The 18,360-nt window shown below is 38.9% G+C and overlaps 1 protein-coding gene across 3 annotated transcripts in view; it reads left to right on the top strand.

Annotated features, from left to right (window-relative positions):
* The window catches only part of LOC117410216 (zinc finger protein 664-like), a 28,084-nt gene extending 10,479 nt beyond the window's left edge, over positions 1-17,605 (top strand). For all 3 annotated transcript variants that reach the window (XM_059018327.1, XM_059018328.1, XM_059018326.1), the window contains exons 2-3: positions 612-902; positions 15,447-17,605. In XM_059018327.1, the coding sequence (XP_058874310.1) occupies positions 15,462-16,676 (1,215 nt within the window). In that variant the 5' untranslated portion in view covers positions 612-902; positions 15,447-15,461 and the 3' untranslated portion in view covers positions 16,677-17,605. The remainder of the gene's footprint in view (positions 1-611; positions 903-15,446) is intronic.
* Positions 17,606-18,360: the final 755 nt, after the last annotated feature.

Raw genomic sequence — 18,360 nt, 5'->3', positions numbered from 1 at the left:
CTTTGCTGCTGCAACAGTGTTTGCCACTCCTTCTATTTTTGTGTCGTCTGCAAATTTAACAAGTTTGCTTACTATGCCAGAATCTAAATCATTAATGTAGATTAGGATCAATGTAGATTAGCATAGCTGTGCTTGACGAGCTCTTGATCGATTACGTACAGTAAGCTTCCAAAAGCATAAACAAAAACAGCATCCATGTTCTCACACAAAACCTCAAGATTGGCATTAATGATGGGCCGAGTTCAGTGGTTTGTTTAAACAGGGAGTGCACTCACTTCAGTAATGAAAGGTCTGTGTGTGTGTGTGTGTGTGTGTGTGTGTGTGTACAACAAACAACCGCAGTGAGTGCCGTTTGTAAATACGATTGTCGAGCCAACTGCAGTGTGGGTGTAACGTAGCCTAGGTTAAAATAAATATCGGTTCATATATGGTTCCTTGGTCACCTGGGGGATGAAATAGTCTCTAACCTCTTTCATAGTAATTTAAACTGCATTCTTGTAATCTCAGTACTGTGTACGTCTGTTAAAGTAAAACGAAGCAAATATATGAATTATAAAAAATACATCACTGTTCTCCTTGAACTAAACTAACACATTTTAACACATTTTCAGATTTGGAGTGGCTGCTAACGGCTCTCACCTGAAGAGAAGAAAGGACACCTCTCCCAGCAGAGAAAAGCAAAACAAAGACTCCATCTGGAAGAGGAGAGAGTCTAACGTGTTGGGAATTTTCTTGTGCCTGGAACTGCGAGAGAGGGGTTTAAATATGCAGTGCAGACTGGTCTGGTCCACACAGGTTACCTGTCGCTGTTAGTCTGAGCTGTCTGTTTAACCTGGAGAGAAGAATCGAGATGGTCAGAGCGAGAGACTAGAGCACTGCAGATCCCACTGACAATACCTGAAGTAAGTTTTTTTTATTAACCTTTTAAATCCACTTGATACTCCTTATATTGTCCAATTGTAACTGATTGTGTCAGAATAGTTAATGTGTTACTTGGCAGGATTGTACTTGTGTGGAATGCTTTATTTATTAGTAACAGTAAATATATGACACTCTTGTTGTAAGAACTTAGCTTGTACAGCACATGCAGCCTGAAGGTAACTGGATTCATGCAGGATTCATGTGTTAATGTAGAGTGAGTGCTGTGTGGAGATAGCAGGAATGGTCCGTGAAGGCAGTGTGAAGCTACATTGAGAGGGGTGCTGTGCAGCACTGGCACCGACAGCCAAATCCTTGTGCAGCACCTCTCGTAGAGTGACACTTCAGCACTCATTGTTTTCTCTTCCTCTTTTTAAACCCACATCTATCTGCTGCAGTTCAAAATACATAAAGGAACTTGTCAGGTTCCACGTACCTTCTTTTATGCTCTGAGCACACTCTTAAAATCAGGGGACACATTTAAGGAGGACACATAGGTGTTTTGGACTCCTATAAGTGGATTGTTTGTGCACTGACTCGCAATATATCCAGACGACTGTTGAGTAATCAAGAAAAATCACACCGACCCGTTTAATTTTTAAGTTTTAACGAATCAGGGCAGTATTAGTACTCCTTCTGTTTCTTAAATGCTTAAAAATGGATGAAGTGATTACAGACCACATCGGATCCCAGCTAATCAGCAGTCTGGGTGTTCCAATGCCTTCACAGATTCAACAGCGTTAACACTTCAATACAATTATGGTTATCACATGTTTCGCCTTTAGGCCAGACATGGAAAACACTAAAGCGCCCACCACTAAATCCTAAAGCATCCAATATATCACTCTCTAAAGGTAAAATATAATTCCTATCCATACAGTCATGCTTCAATATAAGTGAAATATAAATTCAAGATTATGCTTACCTCCCAATATATGGAAGTTTTGTGCAGAATGTAAGTATAGACAAGAGCTGTCTGAAGGCAGCAGCTTCTGAATACGACCAAAAAGCAACCAACTTTTTTCAGAGATTTTCGAGAATGGACCAAACAGCTTGTGTTACCAAGCTGAATGATACTTGACTGGAGTTCTGCCTCGACACTTATATAACTTTTTCTCCGCTTTGTGAGTCAGAAGACTTCATTAAATCTAAACATTTGGTCTATTTTGGCAGCTCGCTTCTCCCAAGGTTACATTTCTTTGGACCGAAAGCACTCATTAATTTTATAGATAAGGGAAGCTAGCACATTTCACAGGTGTTACCGAGTCAGCGTGACCTCAGCTCAGTGCACTCTCTTTACACAGACTTACACAGATTATATGTCATCCTTTATAAATAAGAGCGTTTCATCCCTCAAGCACAAGACATGCACAGCATTTGAAGTACAAACAATGTCTATATATGGTTGATAATAAGTATTTTAATTAATTTCTACACATGTAGCTCTCAGAAATATGTTACTATTAAGCAGGTAATATGCAGATAAGAAGCAGATAATATACAGTGAGAATGGAAGACAAGGCGGCATGACTCCAGTTGTTTTTGTCCTTGCACGATGAGTTTTCACCGGTGTTCTGGGTTTGTGAGATTCTGTGGAATTCTGTCTCTGCTTATCTCATGTCACTGATAGTAAGCTCAGAATAGACATTGTCAAAACTGCACTCACCCCTGACACACAATAAAAGAAAGAAATCGATGCAAAAATCCTCCACTCTTATGGGTTTTTATACAAACATTTATTTGATTATAAAATAATCGTGCAATTTGTATCCCAAAGATCGTCCCGCTTCCAGCAGGAGTGACAGTCTCGGGTGTCAGCTTCTGCTCTCAGTGAGTCTGTGAAGGCCACCACAGAATAATTTATCAGTTTCTGCGCACCACAGGTGTGGGTGACAGTCTTAAAAGCTTGATAGCTGTAAAAAACTTGTTAGCCGGGCTCCCATCTTTGCATTCTCATTCCCATCAGCAGTGGGAAAACTTCAAAGAAATTAAGCTGGTTCTATCAAAGAGCCATGCATCTCTGCCACATACACCTTTCACTCAAAAAATGATTTTTAGGGTCACGTGTGACAAACTCCTCTTGATTTCTGCTTAATATTACAGAAAGAAACGTAAGGCTAAGAGTTTAGTATAAGAATGCACGTTACAATACAATTAATCTTTGTTGTTTTCACAGATTGAAAGGATTGTTCACTTGCATGAAGTACTTTTTTTAGTAGATCTCGTTGCCAAGACACATTTGCATTTTATTTCTTAAATTAGCAATAATATGCAAATTACTGTTATATACACAGAGGTGTCCTAAAATCAATAATGGTAGTAACATTATAAACAGTTAACCTTGTTTTTTTAATAAATAAAAACACGTATAACTCAATTAAATACCATGCTAACTAATGTACAAAAAGCATACACTAACTGAGTAGCACAGATAAATCAGCTACAGAATACATTTAACATTGTTTTGCACTTAACCTTTTGTGTGCAAAAGCAACCGGGAGCATCTTTCAGACTTCACAGCATGACGTGAATTCACAGCGTTTTTTTTTATATTAAATTAAACTGAAAAAAACGAGGCTGCCATATTCTTTCAGTAAATTACACCTTGATGTGTAGAAAGTCTGGGTTAACAGTACAATCAATTATGGGATATAATACCATTAGCTGTGATACAAGTTTGAACAATTCTTTATATCAGTGTCATATTTTGTAAAAAAAAAACAAAAAAAACGAGGAGATGTGATGGTCGTTTTTCACAAGCCCCCCCCCCCCCCCCCTCCAGCCCCACTGTACTGCCCATGTGTCATACTGACTGCATTAATGATGTAGGGTGCATTCATTTCAACTCATGCTGTACAGCACAAAACCTTTTTTTGAAAAAGAGTAGAAAACGAAATGTTTATTTTAAACTATTGCACAACATACAAAGTTAAAGTATCGATACATAAATATTTAGAACATAAGAACGTTTCCAAACGAGAGGAGGTCATTCGGCCATTCTTGCTCGTTTGGTTGTTAGTATCTTATTGATCCTAGAATCTCATCAAGCAGCTTCTTGAAGGATCCCAGGGTGTCAGCTTCAACAACATTATGGGGGAGGGTTCCAGACTCCCACGATTCTCTGATGATCTTGACCCAGATTGCGCATAGCCTTCTTTGTTCAAGATTGAATCGATCCAATTATTTTAGCCTGTCTGCATATGACATGCATTTTAAACCCGGGATAATTCTGGTTGCTCTTCTTTGCACTCTTTCTAGAGCAGCAATATCCTTTTTGTAGCGAGGTGACCAGAACTGAACACAATATTCTAGGTGAGGTCTTACTAATGCATTGTAAAGTTTTTAACATTAAAAACAAAAGAAAGTTTACAAACGAGAGGAGGCCATTCAGCCCATTTTGCTCGTTTGGTTGTTAGTAGCTTATTGATCCCAGAATCTCATCAAGCAGCTTCTTGAAGGATCCCAGGGTGTCAGCTTCAACAGCATTACTGGGGAGTTGGTTCCAGACCCTCACAATTCTCTGTGTAAAAAAGTGCCTCCTATTTTCTGTTCTGAATGCCCCTTTATCTAATCTCCATTTGTGACCCCTGGTGCTTGTTTCTTTTTTCAGGTTGAAAAAGTCCCCTGGGTCGACATTGTCTATACCTTTTAGGATTTTGAATGTTTGAATCAGATCGCCGCGTAGTCTTCTTTGTTCAAGACTGAATAGATTCAATTCTTTTAGCCTGTCTGCATACACCATGCCTTTTAAACCCGGGATAATTTTGGTCGCTCTTCTTTGCACTCTTTCTAGAGCAGCAATATCCTTTTTGTAACGAGGTGACCAGAACTGAACACAAGGTCTTACTAATGCATTGTAAAGTTTTAACATTAGCCTACTTCCCTTGATTTAAATTCAACACTTTCCACAATATATCCAAGCAATATTGTGTTCAGTTCTGGTCACCTCGTTACAAAAAGGATATTGCTGCTCTAGAAAGAGTGCAAAGAAGAGCAACCAAAGTTTTAACATTACTTCCCTTGATTTAAATTCAACACTTCTCACAATATATCCGAGCATCTTGTTGGCCTTTTTTATAGCTTCCCCACATTGTCTAGATGAAGACATTTCTGAGTCAACATAAACTCCTAGGTGTTTTAAATGGATTCCTTCTTCAGTTTCAGTATCTCCCACGTGTATAACTAACCTGCTTGATTTCTTTGAGGATGCAACATTGACAATGGATAATTGCAAATCATACGACATGGTTTATTTAGATTTCTAGAAAGCCTTTGCAAAGTCCCGCTGTAACGGGAGATCTGGACTGACTGTCTGGCACATCCGTATTACTGCAGGTAGAGGGCAGCAGTCTCGTGGGATCCGCCTGTCGGTCATGGCGATGACACGGAGAGGTGGGGAAGTGTGTGTGTGCTTTCCCTCTCTCTGAGTGGCTGAGGGACGGGCCTTGGGAGACTGCTCGGCCCATAAGAACTGGCTTGGTTGAGCACTCGGGTGGCCGTGTTTGGGAACACAGTGACACTGACAAAAATAAAACGAAGCAAACCTGGCTGAGGGAAACAGCCGGCCTTAAAATAATTTAAGAGGAAAGAAATAACAGAAATCATCACGTAAACTTTGGTTACTCTTCTTTGCACTCTTTCTAGAGCAGCAATATCCTTTTTGTAACGAGGTGACCAGAACTGAACACAATTTTCTAGGTGAGGTCTTACTAACGCATTGTAAAGTTTTAACATTACTTCCCTTGATTTAAATTCAACACTTTTCACAATATATCCGAGCATCTTGTTGGCCTTTTTATAGCTTCCCCACATTGTCTAGATGAAGACATTTCTGAGTCAACATAAAGTTTTATGCAGGACTTTGTCAAAAGCTTTCTGGAAATCTAAATAAACCATGTCGTATGCTTTGCAATTATCCATTGTCAATGTTGCATCCTCAAAAAAGTCAAGAAGGTTAGTTTGACACGATCTCCCTTTCCTAAAACCACGCTGACTGTCTCCAAGGATATTGTTACCATGTAGGTAATTTTCCATTTTAGATCTTATATTAGTTTCCATTAGTTTACATATAACAGAAGTCAGGCTTATTGGTCTGTAGTTACCTGGTTCGGTTTTTCTCCCTTTTTGTGGATCGGTTTGCAATTTTCAGGTCTCTCGGTACAACCCGTGTCAAGAGACTGTTGCATGATCTTGGTTAGCGATTTGTAAATAACTTCTTTCATTTCTTTGAGTACTGTTGGGAGGATCTCATCTGGCCCAGGGGATTTGTTTATTTTAAGAGCTTCTAGTCCCTTTAACACTTCTACCTCTGTTATGCTAAAGTTATTTTAAATTGGATAGGAACATGTCGACATGTGGGGCATGTTGTCCGTGTCCTCCTTTGTAAAAACCTGTGAAAAGTAATCATTTAATATATTTGCTATTTTTTTCTTCATCTATGATTTTGCCATTTGTGTCTCTTAGACATTTAACCTCCTCTTTGAATGTTCTCTTGCTGTTATAATATTGGAAAAACATTTTGGAATTGGTTTTAGCCCCCTTAGAAATATTGATTTCTATCTCTCATTTTGCCTTTCTAACTTCCTTTTTGACTTGTGTTTGCAGTTCCAAGTACTCTTTCTGTGTACTTGGTTTTTGGTCCCTTTTAAACGCTCTGAAAAGTGCCTTTTTTCGCTGTATTTTTTTAAATTGATTTATTAAAACATTTTGGCCATTTTGTTTTAGATTTAGATTTGTCTGCTTTTGGGATGTAATTGTTTTGCACCTCTAGTACTACATTTTTTAAAAACAGCCATCCTTTTTCTGTGGATGTTTACTCTATTTTACTCCAATCTACCTTTGTTAGTCTCTGTTTCATACCTTCATAGTTTGCTTTTCTAAAATTGTAAACCTTAGCTTTAGTCATTACTTTTGGGGTTTAAAAAAATACTTCAAATGAGACCATGTTGTGGTCTGAGTTTGCCAATGGCTCTCTGACCTCTGTTTTAGTTATTCTGTCTTTGTTATTTGAAAAGACTAAATCAAGGCAAGCCTCCCCTCTAGTCGGTGCCTTGACAAATTGTGTTAGGAAGCAGTCATTTGTCATTTCCACCATTTCAATTTCGTCCGTCGTGCTCCCCACCGGGTTTTCCCATTTTATATGGGGGAAGTTGAAATCCCCCATTAGTGTGGCTTCTCCTTTTCTACACGCATTTCGAATGTCATTGTATAACAGATTATTTTGCTCTGCGTCTGAATTAGGCGGTCTATAACATGCTCCTATTATTATGCCCTTTGAATTTTTGTCCATTATTTTGACCCATATTGATTCAGCACTGTTTTCTTTGTCCAGATTTAACACCTGGGCTTCAAGACTATTTCTTATGTATAGCGCTACCCCTCCGCCTCTTCTGTCCTGCCTGTCTTTCCTATACGGTGTGTACCCACTAATATTATATTCGTCTCCATCACTCTCAGACAACCAAGTTTCTGTAACACCTATCACATCGTAGTTACTTGTTAGTGCAGTAGCTTCAAGTTCTAACATTTTGTTTCGGAGACTTCTAGCATTAAGATAAATACATTTAATAGTTGTCTTACCTGAGTTGTTGCCCTTGTTTTGATGTGGTCGCCCTTCTGTGATTTTGATTTCCCCCCTTCCTTTCTAGTTTAAATGCTTCTGGACCTCCTCAAGGATCCTTTCTCCGAGTAGATTGGTTCTCTTTCTGTTTAAGTGCAGTCCGTCCTGCCTATATAGATAGTCCTTGTTATAGAATGTGCTCCAATGTTCAAGAAAGATGAAGCCTTCCTGTGTGCACCACGATTTCAGCCATGCATTTTGATTTTGTATTTTTTTGCAAAGGTCCATATGGTTCTTTGCATGGTGCTGCCAGTATCCCAGAAAATACCACAGTTTTGGTCTTGTCTTTTAGTTTCCTTCCTAGCTCTCTATTTTTTTGCAGGGATCTTGGCCTGTCTCTTCCAATGTTGTTTGTACCGATGTGTTCGACGACTACTACTGGGTCGTCTCCTGTTTGTTCTAGGAGCCTGTCCACGTTCTCAGTGATGTGCTTGACAGAGGCTCCTGGAAGGCAGCACACTGTTGTAGTAAGGGGGTCCAAACTGCGAACTGAACTTGCTGTGTTTCTCAATATGGAGTCCCCAACAATCATGACCTCCCTTCTTTTTGCTGCCTGGTCAGCACTGTTTATAGGGTCCTGGATGTTGTTCCTTTCATTCTCTTGATGTTGGCTTTGGTCATCTAAATGTTGAAGTGGCTCAAATTTGTTGGATGTCTGGATTTCTGGTGGTTGTGTTTGACATCTCCCTGGTGGCTTTCAGTCTGCTAGGGGTCACAAACAAATAAAAGTATGAAATGACAGTTGAATAATGATTTAGCACATGTATTACATCTGGCTTTATTATAATTGTGCCATAGACACTCGCAGGGAAAACGTTGTGGCAAGACAAAGCGGTACTGTCTGTACAGCGTTAGTCACAATTATTATTATTATTGTCTGCGTTGTAAAACGCAGACCTTGTTTTCTCTTGGTTTCTTTATTATTATTTTTCCAGTTTCCAACAAAATTCCGCACGCATCTCCTTCTAGAGCTTTGAACTGATCAACTCAAAACTTTGCACAACTACTGCACTCTATCTCACTTGAGTTGCTATTACTTTTGGTGGCGATCGGACTGGTGGATTTGGGGGTAACAGGTCATGACCCCCAAAAATTAAACAGCTTATAACTCCTTTTAGGAGCAAGATAGGGTCATAGTTACAATTGAACATGTATAGAAACCCATTGGTTCCCTAAAAGTCATTGCGGGACGCGTTGACCTTTGACCTTCCCAGAGCTAGATATGGACATTTTTCTGTTTCAAGAATGACAGCTAAAAACTGGACAGCTCCTACTCCTACAATTTTCATCCGATCAACTCGATTTCTTCGCTCAGCTCTTCCAATATGTTTGAATTTAGTTGCTATTAATTTTTGTGGTGATCGGATTTGAAATGTGGGTGCAGTGCCCACAAAAATGCCACATTCCAACTTTCTCTGTCTGCACGCATCTCTTCCTAGAGCTTTAAACTGATCAACTCAAAACTTTGCACAAGTACTGCACTCTATCTCATTTGAGAAGCTATTACTTTTGGTGGCGATCGGATTGTTGGATTTGGGGGTAACAGGTCATGACCCCCAAAAATTACACAGCTTATAACTCCTTTTAGGAGCAAGATAAGGGTCATAGTTACAATTGAACATGTATAGAAATCTATTGGTTCTCTATCACTCTACGCGAGGTTCATTGACCTACGACCTTCCCAGAGCCAGATATGGACATTTGGCTGTTTCAAGAATGACAGTTAAAAACTGGACAGCTCCTACTCCTACAGTTTAACCAATCAACTCGATTCTTTTGCTCAGCTCTTCCAATATAAGAACATAAGAAAGTTTACAAACGAGAGGAGGCCATTCAGCCCATCTTGCTCGTTTGGTTGTTAGTAGCTTATTGATCCCAGAATCTCATCAAGCAGCTTCTTGAAGGATCCCAGGGTGTCAGCTTCAACAACATTACTGGGGAGTTGGTTCCAGACCCTCACAATTCTCTGTGTAAAAAAGTGCCTCCTATTTTCTGTTCTGAATGCCCCTTTATCTAATCTCCATTTATGACCCCTGGTTCTTTTTTCTTTTTTCAAGTCAAAGAAGTCCCCCAGGTTGACATTGTCTATACCTTTTAGGATTTTGAATGTTTGAATCAGATCGCCGCGTAGTCTTCTTTGTTCAAGACTGAATAGATTCAATTCTTTTAGCCTGTCTGCATACGACATGCCTTTTAAACCTGGGATAATTCTGGTTGCTCTTCTTTGCACTCTTTCTAGAGCAGCAATATCCTTTTTGTAAAGAGGTGACCAGAACTGAACACAATATTCTAGGTGAGGTCTTACTAATGCATTGTAGAGTTTTAACATTACTTCCCTTGATTTAAATTCAACACTTCTCACAATATATCCAAGCATCTTGTTAGCCTTTTTTATAGCTTCCCCACATTGTCTAGATGAAGACATTTCTGAGTCAACATAAACTCCTAGGTCTTTTTCATAGTTCCCTTCTTCAATTTCACTATCTCCCATATGATATTTATAATGAACATTTTTATTGCCCGCATGCAATACTTTACACTTTTCTCTATTAAATTTCATTTGCCATGTGTCTGCCCAATTTTGAATGCGGTCTAGATCATTTTGAATGACCTTTGCTGCTTCAACAGTGTCTGCCACTCCTCCTATTTTTGTGTCGTCTGCAAATTTAACGAGTTTGCTTACTATATCAGAGTCTAAATCATTAATGTAGATTAGGAATAGCAGAGGACCTAATACTGATCCCTGTAGTACACCACTGGTTACCTCACTCCATTTCGAGGTTTCTCCTCTAATCAGTACTTTCTGTTTTCTACATGTTAACCACTCCCTAATCCATGTGCATGCATTTCCTTGAATCCCTACTGCGTTCAGTTTGAGAATTAATCTTTTATGCGGGACTTTGTCAAAAGCTTTCTGGAAATCTAAATAAACCATGTCGTATGCTTTGCAGTTGTCCATTTTCAATGTTGCATCCTCAAAAAAGTCAAGTAGGTTAGTTAGACATGATCTCCCTTTCCTAAAACCATGCTGGCTGTCTCCTAGGATATTGTTACCATATAGGTAATTTTCCATTTTGGATCTTATTATAGTTTCCATAAGTTTACATATAATAGAAGTCAGGCTTATTGGTCTGTAGTTACCTGGTTCAGTTTTGTCTCCCTTTTTGTGGATCGGTATTACGTTTGCTATTTTCCAGTCTGTCGGTACAACCCCTGTGTCAAGAGACTGTTGCATGATCTTGGTTAGCGGCTTGTAAATAACTTCTTTCATTTCTTTGAGTACTATTGGGAGGATCTCATCCGGCCCAGGGGATTTGTTTATTTTAAGAGCTCCTAGTCCCTTTAACACTTCTGCCTCTGTTATGCTAAAGTTATTTAAAACTGGATAGGAACAGGTCGACATGTGGGGCATGTTGTCCGTGTCCTCCTTTGTAAAAACCTGTGAAAAGTAATCATTTAATATATTTGCTATTTTTTTTTCTTGATCTATGATTTTGCCATTTGTGTCTCTTAGACATTTAACCTCCTCTTTGAATGTTCTCTTGCTGTTATAATATTGGAAAAACATTTTGGAATTGGTTTTAGCCCCCTTAGCAATACTGATTTCTATCTCTCTCTTGGCCTTTCTAACTTCCTTTTTGACTTGTGTTTGCAGTTCCAAGTACTCTTTCTGTGTGCTTTGTTTTTGGTCCCTTTTAAACGCTCTGTAAAGTGCCTTTTTTCGCTGAATATTTTTTTTAATTGATCTATTAAACCATTTTGGCCATTTTGTTTTAGATTTAGATTTGTCTACTTTTGGGATGTAATTGTTTTGTGCCTCTACTACTACATTTTTAAAAGACAGCCACCCTTTTTCTGTGGATGTTTTCTCTATTTTACTCCAATCTACTTCTATTAGTCTCTGTTTCATACCTTCATAGTTTGCTTTTCTAAAATTGTAAACCTTAGCTTTAGTCATTACTTTTGGGGTTTAAAAAAATACTTCAAATGAGACCATGTTGTGGTCTGAGTTTGCCAATGGCTCTCTGACCTCTGTTTTAGTTATTCTGTCTTCATTATTTGAAAAGACTAAATCAAGGCATGCCTCCCCTCTAGTCGGTGCCTTGACAAATTGCGTAAGGCAGCAGTCATTTGTCATTTCCACCATTTCAATTTCGTCCGTCGTGCCCCCCATTGGGTTTTCCCATTTTATATGGGGGAAGTTGAAATCCCCCATTAGTATGGCTTCTCCTTTTCTACACGCATTTCGAATGTCATTGTACAACAGATTATTTTGCTCAGCGTCTGAATTTGGCGGTCTATAGCATGCTCCTATTATTATGCCCTTTGAATTTGTGTCCATTATTCTAACCCATATTGATTCTGCATTGTTTTCTTTGTCCTGATTTAACACCTGGGCTTCAAGGCTATTTCTTATGTATAGCGCTACCCCTCCGTCTCTTCTGTCCTGCCTGTCTTTCCTATACAGTGTGTACCCACTAATATTATATTCGTCTCCATCACTCTCAGACAACCAAGTTTCTGTAACACCTATCACATCGTAGTTACTTGTTAGTGCAGTAGCTTCAAGTTCTAACATTTTGTTTCTGAGACTTCTAGCATTAAGATAAATACATTTAATAGTGGTCTTACCTGAGTTGTTGCCTTTGTTTTGATGTAGTCTCCCTTCTGTTTTTTTGTTTTCTCCCCCCTTCCTTTCTAGTTTAAATGCTTCTGTACCGCCTGAAGGATCCTTTCTCCGAGTAGATTGGTTCCCTTTCTGTTTAAGTGCAATCCGTCCCACCTGTATAGATAGTCCTTGTTGTAGAAAGTGCTCCAATGTTCAAGAAAGGTGAAGCCTTCCTGTGTGCACCATGATTTCAGCCATGCATTTTGATTTTGTATTTCCAGCTGTCCATATGGTCCTTTGCAAGGCGCCGGCAGTATCCCAGAAAATACCACAGTTTTGGTCTTGTCTTTTAATTTCCTTCCTAGCTCTCTGAATTTGTTTTGCAGGGATCTTGGCCTGTCTCTTCCAATGTCGTTTGTACCAATGTGGAAGACTACTACCGGGTCATCTCCTGTTCGTTCTAGGAGCCTGTCCACGTTCTCAGTGATGTGCTTGACAGAGGCTCCTGGAAGGCAGCACACTGTTGTAGTAAGGGGGTCCAAACTGCGAACTGAACTTGCTGTGTTTCTCAATATGGAGTCCCCAACAATCATGACCTCCCTTCTTTTTGCTGCCTGGTCAGCACTGTTTATAGGGTCCTGGGTGTTGTTTCTTTCATTCTCTTGATGTTGGTTTTGGTCATCTAAATGTTGAAGTGGCTCAAATGTGTTGGATGTCTGGATTTCTGGTGGTTGTGTTTGACGAAGTTTCTTTTTTTCCCTGCTTCTGCCTATCTGAACCCAGCTGTTTCGACTCTCTTCCATCTCCCTGGTGGCTTTCAGTCTGCTAGGGGTGCAGACTTCCATGAATTGTGGGTGTGTCAGCTCCTCAAGCTCCTGTTGCTGTCTCATTTCCTCCATCTCCTTTTCTAGCAGGCTTAATCGCTGAAGCAAGTCCTGGATGGTGCAGCACTTTACACAATATGTTTGAATTTGGTTAGTATTAAATTTTGTAGTGATCGGATTTGAAATGTAGGCGCAGCGCCCAGAAAAATGCCATATTCCAACTTTCTCTGTCTGCCCTCTGGTGGCCAAATCTTGTAACTGCAGATTTGACAGTATAGTGCTCCTTAAACACTGCAGATAGTCATGTTTACTATAGAACCTGTATAGAAAACCAAGTATGCCATATCCACAAATGACCATGACCTGTCGTGTTTTACAACGCAGACGAAGTTTCTCCAGAAACTTCCATTCTAGTTACTATTATTATTGTTATTATTATCAAAACAGCTAAATTGCAGTTGGTTGAATGTACAAGTACATCTTTTTCATAATCATGATTGTCTCTGGCATTTCCTCTGAAAGAACAGTGTTTTCCGAAAATTACTTTTGGCATGTTATGTTTCTTTGGCAATGATTTGACATTGTAAGCCCCACATAAACCAAAATAACCCAGACAACAGCACAACCACATTAACCCCTTTGCGGTCCATTTATTCAGCAGTTGTTAGGTGCATCGGGTCCAATTTATTTTCACACGCGTTGTTTATTTTACACTTGCTTTTTAAAAGTAATTTTATTCAAAGTAAAACAGTTTTAAAAGATACGGCATATCAACAGGACACTCAGTACTGCATCTACAGCCCCGCCCCACCCCTTGTTCTCTGTATTTTTCACATACCTCTTCATAGTCGTGCATACCGATAAATCATCTCCTGATCACTCGTTTTATCACCAAACTCCTCAATAATGCGATCCAAGTCATTATTTTGTTAGTATGATATCTCAAAAAGCTCTGCAAATGTCTGACTATTCTTTGATCGCTGGATGCGGAAGCAGCTATCTTGTTTGTTTATGTTCGTGTTAGGTCTGTGGTGCAGGGGCTATGTGTGTTGCTCAGATCCGCCCCCATTTTTTTGGCTCCTATCGGTCTCACTCGGCCATTGAAAGGTTTTCTCAACTTTTTCCGGACAAAAAACGACAATACCTGTGCTTGGCATCTTTTTGATGATGTCGGACAGGGTAAGGGAAAATTGTAATTGTTATTGTAGGACCGCAAAGGGTTAATTATTCTCTGTTGGGCGTGATGGAAAACGTTTTTCCAGAGAACTTCTACAATCAGCAATGGAGCGAAGTGCATTTGGAAAAGTGCAATATGAAACCAATAGAGTACTGTGGAATCAGATGAAGCTGCAAGTGAACCAAACAAACACATTTGAATGACTTTAAAAGAAACTCAAATGAACCAAAGCAAACTTGAAAAAAATTAGTTTGTTTGCAAGTGAACCACGATTTGAATCACTTGCAAGTGAACTAGGTGTAAAAGTGCCCTAAGATAATAAATAGACTACATACAACACACAGTGAATTAAGGTTTATTAGTTGAAGATGAACAGCAAGAAGCAATGTGAAAAGTAAACTTTTTTTTATTACTATTACTCTTCCCTTATGTGCTACGCCTATTTATTTTAAAGGAAGTAGCTAAAACTGCTTCTGAACAAAATAAATCTATATTTTAGTGTTAACAGTAATACAATACATGTAAATTGTAGTGTTAACAGCAATAAAATAAGAGTCAAAGAAAAACCACATTTGATAAATCGAGAACCCTGATTGTAATGACGTTATAAAAAAGACTCCAAAAGCCCCAGTACTGGCTTGGGTCAAAGGTATCTTTTTTCTTTCATATTGGTAAATCAAAAACAATATTTGTAACACTAATTTTTGTTTAATGTAATTTTTAACGAAGACAATACATTTCTAAAATACTGGTTATTAAATTTCAAACATACCTGTTCTCTTTTTCTCCCCCATCTTTATTTTTGTGAACCCAGTGCTTCAATTCTTCCAGCGTAACTACATTAGAAAGAGATAAAACAGATTCCCTCTTTAAGCAAAGAATGACGATGAAATTAAGAAAAAAAAAAAAAAAACTTGTGACTGTCGTAAAACGCTGGATTACGGTAATTATGAAAAGTATGGACATTTTCAACACAAACAGCTGTATGGACGTTACAGAGCCTGGTATTGACTCCGACGTGTAGGTAATTAAAATGTTCTTGGATAGACACATTTTATAAAATTAATTTAAACTACTGCATTTTGAATGTACAGATATTTACATCTAGCAAATAAATTACGATTTTTTGTAATGTAATTATTGACACCATATGTAACAGAAGCACATAAGATCCGTGGCATTCCTGATGCACCTCCAGATGTTGGTTGTAGTGTTTTAACAGAATAATTCTACCGATTTTAGTTAGGTGAATTATAAAGTATTTATCCTCATCATTGATCTTTGTTATTTGGTTTATAGTATAAAAGCAAGGAGATGCCTGAACTGGATCCTTTCCATATTATTAAAGAGGAGACTGAACTGGAGCCTGTCCACATTAAAGAAGAAGAGACTGAACTGGAGCCTGTCCACATTAAAGAAGAGACTGAACTGGAGCCTGTCCACATTAAAGAAGAGACTGAACTGGCGTCTGTCCACATTAAAGAGGAAGAGACTGAACTGGAGCCTGACCACATTAAAGAAGAGACTGAACTGGCGTCTGTCCACATTAAAGAAGAGACTGAACTGGAGCCTGTCTATGTTCAAGAGGAGACTGAACTGCAGCTTGTCCACATTAAAGAAGATAAGACTGAACTGGAGCCTGTCCACATTAAAGAGGAGTCTATTGACTTGTTTAAGGATTCAGAAAACATATCATGTGGGAAGAGCGTCAGTCAGTTAGGTAACCTAAAAACAGACCAGCGAATCCACAAAGGAGAGAAACCACATCACTGTACTGACTGTGGGATACGCTTCAGAGGTTTAGGAGATCTAAAAAAACACCAGCGAATTCATACTGGAGAGAAACCATATCAGTGTCCTGAATGTGCAAAGAGCTTCAGTCGGTTAGAAAACTTAAAAAGACACCAGCGAATTCACACTGGAGCAAAACCACATCGCTGTACTGAATGTGGGAAGAGTTTCAGATGGTTAGGAGATTTAAAAAAACATCAGCGAATTCACACTGGAGAGAAGCCGTATCACTGCTCTGAATGTGGAAAGAGTTTCATTGAGTCAGGAACATTAAAAATTCACCAGCGAATTCACACTGGAGAGAAACCACATCAGTGTACTGAATGTGGAAAGAGTTTCAGGGGGTTAGGTGATCTAAAAACACACCAGCGAATTCACACTGGAGAGAAGCCGTATCATTGTACTGAATGTGGGGAGAGCTTCAGTGTGTCAGGAAGCCTAAAAACACACCAGCGAATTCACACTGGAGATAAACCACATCACTGTACTCAATGTAATAAGAGATTCAGTCGGTTAGGAAACCTAAAAATACACCAGCGAATTCACACTGGAGAGAAACCACATCACTGTACTCAATGTAATAAGAGATTCAGTCGGTTAGCAAACCTAACAATACACCAGCGAATTCACACTGGAGAGAAGCCGTATCACTGTGTTGACTGTGGAAAGAGTTTTATTCAGTTACAAAATCTTAACGTGCACCAGAGAACTCACACAGGAGAAAAGCCATGCCACTGAATGTGGCAAGACATTTGCTTTCTCCAGTCAAGTGAAAAAGCATAAATGCCAATTTTGAAAGGGCAGATGAAACTGATAGAAATCAGTATTCCAGGCAGTATTACAATGGTCCCTGTTTATGTGTCATCCTTAGGGGATGTAATCATGCGTTAGGTTAAATGTGAGAAAGAGTGTGTGCCAAAGCACCTGTAAAATGTGTGCTTATGTTATAATCCTAAAATGTATTTTATAAAACTGTGTTCATTTAAATGCCAAACAAAATGTGAAAAATGGTAAACTATGTAAAATGTGTTTTTAATAGCCATTTTTAATAAAACAAAATACATCTAACTTGTTCTGTTAACACATACATATTTGTATTTTGTTTTAATAGTACCTTAGAGTAAATAGCAGTGTTCCTACATGTTGCTCCAACTGTTTAAATAACGTACCTGTAATTTTTCTTTTCTTTGTTAACATCATGACAACTTTTTACACTTTTTAAAGTCTGTTTCAAAGCTCTTTTCAAAATCTCCGCTCTAGTGCACTGATAGTAAGGTTTATTGCCCACATAGTCAAACAGGTAACACAGCAATAACAAAGTCTCAGAAACAAAATGTTAGAACTTGAAGCTACTGCACTAACAAGTAACTACGATGTGATAGGTGTTACAGAAACTTGGTTGTCTGAGAGTGATGGAGATGAATATAATATTAGTGGGTATAGGAAAGACAGACAGGGCAGAAGAGGCAGAGGGGTAGCGCTATACATAAGAAATAGTCTTGAAGTCCAGGTGTTCAATCTGGACGAAGAAAACAACGCCGAATCAATATGGGTCAGAATAATGGACAAAAAATCAAAGGGCTAATAATAGGAGCATGCTATAGACAGCCAAATTCAGATTCTGAGCAAAATAATCTGTTATACAATGACATTCGAAATGCGTGTAGAAAAGGAGAAGCCATACTAATGGGGGATTTAAACTTCCCCCTTATAAAATGGGAGAACCCGGTGGGGAGCATGACAGACAAAACTGAAATGGTGGAAATGACAAATGACTGCTTCCTAACGCAATTTGTCAAGGCACTGACTAGAGGGGAGGCATGCCTTGATTTAGTCTTTTCAAATAACGAAGACAGAATAACTAAAACAGAGGTCAGAGAGCCATTGGCAAACTCTAGAACACAACATGGTCTCATTTGAGGTATTTTTTTAAAACCCTGTGACAGGAATGGACGAGTGGTGACGTCACGGCAGAAGAAGGGACAACAAAAACAAAAGGTACGGTGCAGTGGCGCGGGCGCTGTTTTATTTAAAGAGAACCAAAAATAAATAAAATATTCGAACAGAAAACACTTTGCTCAAAGAGCGAAAATAAAAGATTAAACAAAAACAAATCACGAACACAAAATAAACAATAAATAATACGATCCCAGGTCAGGCTGGGCAGTTGCTGTCACTGTTCCTGGAATCTTTTTGTTTTGTTTCATTTTGTTTCTCTCCTCTCGTTCTCGCTCTCTCCTTCCAACACCCCACCCTGAGCTAGAGAGCTGCAGGCTTTTTATAACAGGTGACCATCTCCCGATTAGCAACAAATTAAATCACCGAATTAATTCGGGAGATGGCCACCTTCTGCACGAGTTTTAATTATGTTGTGGATGGGGCTACCCATCCACGCTAAACAAAACAAATCGGCTACGCCATC

This window comes from Acipenser ruthenus, chromosome 59, assembly GCF_902713425.1.
Source record: "Acipenser ruthenus chromosome 59, fAciRut3.2 maternal haplotype, whole genome shotgun sequence".
NCBI classification, from domain to species: domain Eukaryota; kingdom Metazoa; phylum Chordata; class Actinopteri; order Acipenseriformes; family Acipenseridae; genus Acipenser; species Acipenser ruthenus.
This window is presented reverse-complemented; position numbering and strand designations above follow the sequence as displayed.